The 11,479-nt window shown below is 34.1% G+C and overlaps 1 protein-coding gene and 1 pseudogene across 1 annotated transcript; both read left to right on the forward strand.

The window, feature by feature from the left end:
- Window positions 1-6,010: 6,010 nt before the first annotated feature.
- On the forward strand, window positions 6,011-7,248 carry LOC138163528 (olfactory receptor 5D13-like). The gene has a single exon (XM_069090981.1). It carries the CDS (start codon window positions 6,304-6,306, stop codon window positions 7,246-7,248), a length of 945 nt encoding a protein of 314 aa, XP_068947082.1. The 5' UTR covers window positions 6,011-6,303.
- A 2,288-nt stretch (window positions 7,249-9,536) lies between these two features.
- On the forward strand, window positions 9,537-10,042 carry LOC138163663 (olfactory receptor 5D18-like; annotated as a pseudogene).
- Window positions 10,043-11,479: the final 1,437 nt, after the last annotated feature.

Here is an 11,479-nt window from a genome sequence, read left to right on the forward strand (position 1 = left end):
CAAGCCTAGCAGGTGGGATGACATTATGAACTCAAGTGAGTGTTTGTCCTGTGACCCTAGGAACAGCATCACCAGAGTAGAGATACTTGGCCTAGGGTTGACTGGGCTCAGATCACCAACAGATTCATACTATGTATCACCTGTCTCTCCCATGTCTTAGAGGGACATAGAAATTCTGCATCTTGAAACCAACTTTTTGCAATATCTTAAAATACTTGTGCAAGGTTAAGTCAAGAAATATTTATTAGATGCTCTCAATTAGCATTTATTAACATGATGCTGGCCAAGACTTCTGTGAATAAATTATTCCATTACATGACAATTTGTAACTAATTATATTTTTTTTAACTTTTTGGAAAATCTATGTTAATATATGCTAAGGGGGGACTAATTTCTAGAACATTTCTAGAAAATCTCATACTTTGTAAGTGACGTAGCAGAGGATTAGTTTTTTTGAATTACTTCTTCAGCATCCACACATGTAGGGGCAGTAGAGAGCCCCTTGGGCCTGGTACCCAAAGGAGTTGGAGACAAATGTAATATCTTCAGCCAAGTACCATACTTGGTTTTCAGACAGAGTAAGAGGACATGCCTCTGACTCTGCACTTTGCTGTAAAATGGAAACAACTTCATCTTCCTTGTCGAGTCAATGAAAGAGACTATGGTTTTCTGGTAATAATGTACATCAATGGAATAATTCTAAACTTGACAATTAGGAAGGGATCAGGGAGGTATCTAATCCTGAAATTACTATTTTACAATATATACCTTCTATACCATAGATCAAGGAAATGAACCATTCAGGAGACACTATGTCCTGGTGAGTACATATGTCTTCTAATTTCTTTCTGTACACATTTTATCTTGGTCTATCGACTGGAAAGTAGAATTCTCTTTTCATAGCTTCCCTGAAAGATAAATGAGAAAGAAACTGCCAAAAGAGTGGGAGGACTTATCTCACATCATCTTCATCATTGTCATTCATTTTTGGTCACCATTTTTGTTCATGGAATCTAATATGCATTAACATTAGGAATATCTTCCCATAAGGGCTTTTCAGTACATGTGGAAAGATGAGACAGGTACATACAAAAACCAATGCCAATATCATGTAGCTATTGTTAATGTTTCACTGGCAGTTAATAGCGAGACTACAGAAATTGAAAAGAATGAAAAATTTGTGTGTTTGTGTGTGTGTGTGCGTGTGTAGTATTGAATTTTCAGCAAAAAGTGATCTTTGGAAAACTATGCATAAAAGGGCAGATATAATTTAGTAGGGATCAAAATAGAAGGCAACACACTTTGGGGAAAATGCTATGTCCAAAGTCATGAATGTAAAAAAATGTTTATATTATCTTAAGAGAATAATGAGCAGAGGAATTTGGCAACAACAGTGACTTCACTTAGGAAAATTGTTGGAAAATATTGTTGGAAATGAACCAAGTTATGTGTCTGGCAAAAATAAAGGGAAAAGTCATTTGGGAATTAGGAAAGATTGTAGAGAAGAATCATAATATGTTCTAAATAATGCTAGGAGGGACAACCTGGGTTCTTATTCTGCCTGTAAAATATGCTAGCAGAGTGAAAATGGTCCAAAACATGTTGTGTTAACTTTCTATTCCTAAGGAATTATCTGAAGTTATAAATTGCAAACCATGCATGAAGCAGTTTCAGTGGAGGTGGTTTATATGTCTGAAGCTCCTTGTAACTATGAATCAAAGTTTCAGACAAAGCACGAAAATATACTATTTAATTTAAAAAACTGTAATAATACTCTTTGATCCTTAGTTTTCAGTATTGAGATCATATTCTAAAAGTGATTATTGTTTTTAGAGTTTTCTTCTCAAAAATGTTCAAAGCAATATGCAATTATAAAACCTAAAAAGAAAACCAATCCAGAAATCAACTTAAATTTTTGATAATGAAGTAATAGCTTGATTCCTTGAGATGCAAAGTCCCCTCAGAATGGACATGTAAAGATGTAACAAATGCTGAAACAAGGTATGTATGGAACGGGGAAAATTATGACTATCTGGAGTAGAGTAGTAGAAATCCAGGATTAGTAAGGAGGGAAGAGCAAAGAAGGCTTAATATTAGGCAGATCTTCTGAATACTGAAAACTTCTTTAAAAATCAACAGACTGACTCAGTGGGTGTGGTGACCTGAAGGTTTCAAGGACATTTCTCTTTCTCCTTCTTAATTTTTACCAAGTGTGAATATCTTGTTTCAACAAGTAGAATAACCAAAGCTGAAACAAATACATTCACTGACATCAGGGGGTTCATAATTACAGCCAGGGAAGTAGAAATCTGCACACAAAGATCATTACTAGAACTAAAAATATTAACAGCCAAATGGTGTCTTAAATAATTAGTCTTACAGCTTTGATGTGAGAGAGTGGAGAAAGGATACAGAATGGTAAGTGAATGGTTAGAAAATTGAGAAGTTTGCCTTATTTGAGGAAAATTTAGTATTTTTAAAATTAAAGTGGCAGAAAGAGGTCACAGAGGCAAGGAATATGGTGAGAGCAGGGATATGGTGTCACAAATATACATTGTACTGATATTATAAAGAAGATACACTTTAGATCGTTAACAGGTGCCAGGTGTTACAAGTGGGATAGAAAATCAGAGTGCATGAAAGCATGTTTATGGAAGGACAGGCTAAGGACTCTAATAGTCTATTTAATTTAGACCAATATTTGCAACAGAAGTCTTTCCATTGGACAGTTTCTTGCTTTTGAAGATGAGATGTAATACAGTGGAAAGATGGACACAGAGGAACCATGCCAGAATCATATCTCTGCTATTTAATACCAGTTTATCTTGGGAAACTCATTTAACCTCTCCTTTTCTATAAAATGAGGGTCTAGACTACATAGCTGATCAGTGCTTAAGCTCTAAATCTCTGACAATAAATCCTAAATCTCTAGATTAGTGCTAGGACAGCTGAGTCTACACAGCCTTTGAAAACATCAGAAATATAGAAAAGAGATGGGTGAGAATGACAAAGTAGGTGAAAATATAGACAGAGAAGTAGACAGACAGATAGATGGATACATAGAGAAATAGATAGATAGATAGATAGATAGATAGATAGATAGATAGATAGATAGATAGATAGATAGAAATATTTCTTATTGGTCTCATATTGACCTACCCATATTCTTTTTTATTTGTTACTACTTAACTATCCTACAAACAAGTGTGTGTATGTGTATATATATGTACATATGACATATATGCATACACAAACCTACATGCACACATACACATATACTTATAATGTAAATCCAGGAAGAGCAATTTAGTACAAGGGAAAGAATGAGAAAGGATATTCTCATTCTAGTTCATCTTCTGAAGAACCTACAAGGAAGTGTTTAAATTTAATGACTTTGGACAAGTCATTTAACAAACTCCTGTGTCAGGCAATATGATTAGGGAAAAACAAAGCAAAACACCTGAACAAGGGTTAACTTGGTGGTGTAGTGGATAAAGCCCTGGTCTGAAGTCAGGGAGCTTAAATTTGGCCTCATACACATACTGGCTTTGTGACTGTGGCCAAGTCACTTCACCATATTTGCTTCATATTTTCTTCATCTGTAAAAGGAACTGGAGCAGGAAACAGTAAAATCCTCCATTATCTTTGCCAAGAAAAGCTCAAATGGGCTAGCAAGAGTCATACACTATTGAAAGCCTCAAACAACTTGGTAAGTATATGTTATAAACAACTATTGCACTACCTAGAGGAATCTTTCTTCACATAGGAATGTACAGACTGATCATATATATGCAAAATTGGGGAAACCATTTAAAGGGGAACAAGGACATAATTTGTTGTCCTTTATAGAAGGTCGGTCAGGAGATCATGCATATATTTGAAAAAAATGTGTAAATAGTTAATTAGAATTTATGAAATGCCAAATATTGGCCACAGCTCTTTAATAGAAAAATGGAAATTAAGGGGAAAAAATAGCTTCAGGGAAGTTATTCATCTGGATTTACCAGAATGGAATATTCAATTTACTGGCAGTAAATTCTCTCACACTATATTACAATGTCCACTATTTATTAACATTAGGAATTGGAGAACATTCTTCTGTTATACTTTTATTAAAAAAAAGAAAGAAATACATATGGAAAAGGAACTATTATCCCTTTCTCTCTGACCCATTTCCTAATACACAGACCTCACTCATGTCTAACAACTCACAATGTACTAGGCCTCCACCTACCTTTTCCTTTTCTTTCTGTCTCTCTCCTCTGCCTCTGTCTCTTTGTTAATTCATTTGTTTTTTTTATATTTTTTTCTTTTACCTTTTTAAATTCTTTGCTCATTGGAAGATAATTACTATATTGTGGTGGGTTTTTTTGGAGGGGGGTAAGGCAGGGAAATTGGGGTTAAGTGACTTGCCCAAGGTGACACAGCTAGTAAGTGTGTCAAATGTCTGAGGCTGAATTTGAAATCAGGTCCTCCTGACTCCAGGGCTGGTGCTTTATTCACTGTGTCACTTAACTTTCCCTACATTGTGATATTCTTCACAGAAATAGACCAATTACTCCATGGAAGGAAAGATAATGCATCAGATCCCTAAACACCCCTTTTCAGACTTTTTCTATGATGGCTTTCTTTCTATTACACTCAGAAGTTAGAGAGAAACATTTTTCCAGCATTAGATCTCATATTCAACTAATAGGGGATTTCCCTGTTTTTCTGGGTATTTATTCCAGATAACTTACAAAGAATGGGAAGAAACATAAGATTTTAGTACATAGATTAAGAAATGATTTATAAAATAGAATATATAATATTAGATCTGGAAAAACAATTTAAATGTTTTCTAGCACAACCTCATACTTCACAGTGCAGTGGATAGTGATCTTGACCTGGAGTCAGGGAGATGAGTTCAAATCAGACCTCAATATATATACTAGCTGTGTACCTCTGGGTAAAACATTAAACTTTTGTAACACCAGTTTCTCAAAATGGGATGTAAAGATGGGATAATAACAACACCTACTTCTCCAGGTTATTTTGAGGATCATTTCAATGATAATTGTTAAGGATTTAGCATAACACCTGGCATGATTTGCTACGTATGTAAATGTTAGTTGTTATTATTGTGTTTGTTACAAATATCAGAGGAAATAGGTGGAGTGATTGAAGACTACACAGTCGTTAAAACACACAGCTGGAATTGAAGTAATTTTAAAAAAATAATAAGAACCATTACCATAGCACTGACTATGTGCTCAGTTTTGTCTCAAGCATTTTAAAGATCTTATCCCATCTGGTCTCTCCAACAGCCCTAGGAGGTCAGTGCTCTTATTTTCCTCATTTTAAAAATGAGTAATCTGAGGCAAAGAGAGGGCAAATAATTTACTCAAGGTCATGTAATAAGTTTCTGAGGCTATATTTGAACTCTGGTCTTCCTGACTCCACATTTTGCCACCTGTCACTTGCCTACCCCTATAGCGTACTAATGCTAAATGTTAATTTTTATGTTAACATCCAAATTACTTCAGTTTTGTTGCTACACCAGAAAACTATTGCAATATGTTTTGTGTAAAAAAAAATCTTCACTGGATTCTTGCTATGGAACTTCTCCCAAAGCATATGTCCAACGTTTACTATTATAGAAAAAAAAAAGTCTTTTACCGTTAGCTTGTCTTCTGAAAACTGTTCTTACAAGAAACGAGAAGAAAAATAATTTAGGGGTTGTGAGTTAGATTTCAAAATCTTGTTATGTGAAAGGGAGCTGAGACTTCTTTTGCTGGGTTTCAGGGAACCGAACTAGATTGAATGGGTAGTTCTGTGACTACTGCATAAAAACAGATCCCACTTTGGCGCACTCAAGTGACATATTCAACATTACACAGTGAATGTCAAAAGTGGAGGCTAGATGATGAAACTTTAAACTTCCATTTTGATGAGTAAAGGAGTGAAATAGCCTGCCAAATGAACAACTTTGGTTCTCCTTCATTTAAAGGTACTGGATGAGCTCTATGTTCTCTAATGGAAATCTGTTGAAGTACAGATTGTACTAGGTCCTGTGAATTTATAGCCATCCATATCCTTAGATCATTCTCTATTTCACTTTTATTTTGGCTTCTTTGATAGTCCATGATTTTTTCTCAACCCAAATATATAGGACTCGAGAGGAAGTACTAACTTTGAAACTAATGCAATTATTATCTCCATAATAATTATAACATTAATAGTTTTCTAATTCATACTCCAACCTTCAATTTTATTTCTCTTTTATTTCTCATGATCCATTTCTAATTCTCTCCAACAGGAATCATGGTGAGCACTGACAAGAATCAGAGTAGTGTGGCTGTGTTCATCCTCTTAGGTTTCTCTGAATATCCAAAGCTCCAGGTGCCCCTCTTTCTACTATTCCTCACCATGTATGCAGTCACTGTGTTGGGTAATATTGGCATGATAGTGGTCATCAAGATCAATCCCAAACTCCACACTCCCATGTACTTTTTCCTAAGTCACTTATCCTTTGTGGATTTCTGCTACTCCACTATAGTTACACCAAAATTATTAGAAAACTTAGTTGTAGAAGACAGAAGCATCTCCATCAAAGCCTGCATCTCTCAGTTTTCCATTGGTGTCACCTGTGTTGTGACAGAGGCACTCATGTTGTCTGTGATGGCCTATGACCGCTTTGTCGCTATATGTTATCCTTTGCTGTATACGGTTTCTATGTCCCCCAAACGCTGTGCTCTGCTAGTGACTGTGGCATATTCTTGGGGCATAACTGGTTCTACTATACTCACCTACTCAATTCTTATATTGTCATTTTGTGAGACCATAATCATTAATAACTTTGTATGTGAATATTCTGTCTTCCTCTTTGCTTCCTGCTCTGATATACACTTCAGTGAGTTAATATTTTCAATCTTTGCAAATTTCAATGCATTTTCTACCCTCATGATTATCCTTACTTCCTATCTCTTTATTTCTGTCACAATCCTCAAAATGCATTCAGGCAGTGGGAGATATAAAGCTTTCTCCACTTGTGCCTCCCACTTGTCTGCTGTTACTATCTTCTATGGGACCATCTTCTTCCTATATTGTTTTCCCAGTTCCAACAACTCATGGCTTGTAGTCAAAGTGGGATCTGTTTTTTATGCAGTAGTGATTCCTATGCTAAATCCCTTAATATACAGTCTAAGGAACAATGATGTGAAGAAAACCTTCAGGAAATTAAAGGAACTCAAAATAATTTCTCAATGACATCATTTGGCAGAAATTGGCTTCCAAATAATCTGTTTATTTCATTTTTAATTAATGGGACAAAACAAATATTTTCATAACATAGTATAATAAAAGATAATTGTATGTGGAATTGCAGATTTATCTTGAAGAACTTACTCTTCATTTTTATAAAGCTCTTTTCCAAAATAAATTATGGCATAAAGCATTTCCTTGAAATAGTACAATAAAAATAGATTGCTCAGGAAACTGCAGGTCTTCTGTTCACAATATGCTAATCATTTCCAATATACTACAGAATTATTAAGCAATTTTTTCCAACCCCCTCCTGACCTAGAGAAGGCTACCATTAGATATACAAAATCATATATGCATATATGTTTATATACACACATATACACTCATATATAGACATACAAATATACACATACACATATATATGTAAATCATGTTTTATATATATATATATACATATATATATAATTACCAGTTGTATCTCTGGATGTAGTTATCTTCTTTCTTTGTATGGTCTTTAAAGTTTAATTGGGTTTTTATAACAGAAAGAATAGAGTATTTATCAAAGACATTTTTCATTTCTTCAAAAAATTTTTAGACTCAAACATCAGAACCTAAATACAGAATAGAGAACAGAAACAAAAACATATCATAAACTTAAATATTGGAACTTAAATACAAAGTGTGAAAGAAAAAAATCATGTCATGTGCATAGCAGAATATAAGAGGATTCAAAACATGTAACAATAAATTTTTATTTCAAGAAAGCCTATATGATAAAAAAAAATACTCATTATGTTTAGAATTTTCCATCTTTTCTTTGCTTTCTTGTGACATTTCCTTTTTTCTCTGTTGTGTCCTTTTTAACTTAATTATTCCTTCCCTCCCCCCAATGACCCTCAGGAAGCCACAATAAAGTTTAGATATGTTTCTCTATAGTTAGAAATATATACATGTACACATAGACATATACCTTCCCATACATATACATATTCTACTCCCTTTACTTCTACCTACTACCTTGAACACCTAATACTTGCTTGCTCTCCTCCAAGGATCACTCCCCTATCCTCCTATTCCCCAAAATCCAACCTCCCCTCTAAAGATCCCTCCCTTGAGCTCTTCCCCCTCCCTATTTCCCTACTGTTTTGTTTCTTCTGAATATAAAAGACTTTTATATGCTTCTAAATAAGTATATATATATGCATATGTATATATAGTTCCTTCTTAAATCCATTTCTGATGAAAGCCATTAACCAGAACTACAAGTCTTCCCTCTCCATCTAATTCCTCTGTATCTATTCATCCTCTTGCACATAATTTGTATAAAATAATTACTGTTTTTAGCTGTTCCTTTATTTTATTTTTTGAATTTATATCTTACACAAGTTTACACCCAGTCTTTTTTATAAGCTACCCAATTACTAATAAGGATCTTAGATATACATTTTAAATATATAAAAAGTGAGCAGTCTCTCCTTATTAATTCCTTATATCAGTCTTTGTTATGGGTCTTATATTTCTCTTGGTTCTTCTATGCCGAGTGATAGTAAAATTTCATGAATTCAAAACCATTTGGAAGCTCGACCCAAATATTATTTATCTAATTATGTACAAAGTCAATGATTCCCTTCAAGTAATTTACCATGAACTGGGTGAAAAAAAAGGTAAATATTTCTAACAATGATATTTAGAAAAAATCATAGGATAAGTAGAAGGTAATTTGGGTGAGAAGACATGAAGCTTAAAGATTGGTACAGGTGAAAACTAAGAAAGTATAGGTAAATTGCAAAAACAAAGATATCAAAAACAAACAAGAAATTGCAGTAGACCTGAAGAGAGAATCCGAGGCAGTTGAAGTGAGTGTAGAGCACATTTGCAAAGGTATACAATTAGATGAAGAGTAGGTGTGAGAAATGGCATGAAAGCCATTGTTGTTGAACAACACAAGTTAAGAAGAGAAATAATGTACATTAAAGCTGGAAAAGTAAATGAGAGTCAAAGCTATGGAAACCTTTAAATGCCAAATAGAGAAATATGTATTTGATGCTGGAGAGAAAAAGGAAATGGTTAAAGTTTGTGGAGAATTACAGTCTGATACGTTCATTAAGCCAATCAATACGGCAGCTCTAAGAGAAGGATTAGCCCCAGAAAAGAAGGGAGGGCTAATAGATAAATATTACAAAGATATCAATTTAGTTGATGGAAATGTCAATTTCAATCCTTTTAGAACTATTCAATTTGAATTAGTTCCCTTGAAATGAAGTGTCTTAAAGCAAGGATTGTAACAAGTGATGGCTTATGATCAATTTGCAGCCCTTTGCAATCCCTTGCTATATTCAGTCACCATGTCCCAGAAATTTTGTGCCCTTCTGACTACCATATCATATTCATGGAGCCTAATTTCTTGCATGGTCTTTACCTGCTCTCTCCTTATGTTGTCTTTTTTATGGAGTTAATATCATTAATAATATTCTTTGTGAATACTCTGCCTTCCTCTCTGATTCCTTCACTGATAAACACTTAAATGAGGTAATTCTCTTTAGTCTTTCAAATTTTAATAACTTTTGTACACTCAAAAGTATACCTAGCTCCTAATTCTTTTTTTTGAATAACTGTCATGAACATGCCTTCAACCAGTGGGAGACGTAAAGCCTTCTCCACCTGTACGTCTCACTTGACAGCTGTTACCATCTTTTTGGGGACTATCCTCTGCCTCTACTGTGTGCCCACTTCCAAAAGCTCATGGCTCATTATCAGAGTAAGCACTGTTTTTTATACAGTGGTGATTCCCATATAGAACCCATTAATATACAGTCTCAGGAGTAAAGATGTGAAGGAAACCTTCAGGAAATTAATGGATAGCAAAGTATTTTCTCACTAAAGTTTTTGTATGGGTGATATCTCTACTTGTTGAATGACATAATAATTTATCATGATATTAAATTAGCAAATTCATTCCCAATAAATGTTTTAGCTGGTAGTCTGGCATTAGCCACCATTCCCTTTTGGAAGTCAGTCATGAGCATTTAAGTGAAAAAGAGACACGTGAAATGGGGGAAAAAAAATTACAAGGAGAAAAACTACCCAACTGCTGTGGCAACAACAACAGTGACAAAAAATCATCAGCAAGAGCAATGAGAAAAACATCCTTTTGTGACTTTTTTCCAAAAGACAGAGCCAGTTTTCAGACCATATAGAAAATGAAATATCTTAAGTTGGGGCTTAAAATAAATCTATTGCTTTAATAAATTGGAGAGTTGTTTTCTTCAACGAATATTCTGATCTCTCAATATTGTTCAAAAAAATTTAAAAAAGGTTCAGGCAACACAACAAAAATGTACAAGTAGATTTATTTGGGCTTATCTTATACCACATCTGAGAACATGGTGTCGATGATGCTAACAAGAAATACATGCCCGGATTTGTAGTGTTGGATCATTTGAGGTACTCATGCCCACAATGAAGAATTAATCATCTGATTCAATGATTTAAGTTTGCTCCAGCATGCACATATTATGATATGCACATGTGTGTTTCTGTGTCTATTGCTTAGACCCAGTATCATGGATTAGAAATGTACAATTCAATGTTAAATTTCTTTTTGAAGTGTCATTGAAATAAGATTTTATACTAATTTGAGAAAGGAATATCCTTAGGCATTCAACTTTGGAATGAAACACACACAAATATATACATATATACATACATATATATACATATATATATATTTATTAAATATAAAATATATGTGTATTTTATTGAATATAAAATATATATGTATCTTTATTGAATATAAAGTAAGATTTTGAGGTTTCAAAAAATGCGTATTGATTCTTAAAGAAACTAATTTTATTAGAATAAAATTGCCATAAATATATTTGGTAAACATTTATATAAAAAAATCTATCAGCATATATAATGTTAATGGAATAAAAATAAAATCATCCCTGTCCATTATTAGGACTGTGGGGCCTACTTTGAGTCACATGGGACTTGATTCACATGGCGCCTGGATGACATGGAGTTAAGGAGATTCCCCAGTGGAATTTTAATTGAAATAGAATCTTGGGGATAGAGACAATGCAGAGGGTGAGCAGAGGAAGGAGTGAGAATGACACAGTACTCACAGGGAGAAACAGCTTGAATAGGCATAGGGAGGAACTTGTGTAACGAAATTTGTTTGTAGGGAGACCTAACAAATAAGAATGCCTAAGATGTCCACACTCCCTGGAAT

Source organism: Petaurus breviceps, unplaced genomic scaffold (genome assembly GCF_028583685.1).
Source record: "Petaurus breviceps papuanus isolate PSGF00001 unplaced genomic scaffold, PetGlider_PUasm1.0 188, whole genome shotgun sequence".
Taxonomy (NCBI): Eukaryota; Metazoa; Chordata; class Mammalia; order Diprotodontia; family Petauridae; genus Petaurus; species Petaurus breviceps.

Coding starts and splice junctions, on each gene's coding strand:
- LOC138163528 (XM_069090981.1), top strand. CDS start 6,304: ATGGTGAGCACTGACAAGAATCAGAGTAGTGTGGCTGTGTTCATCCTC.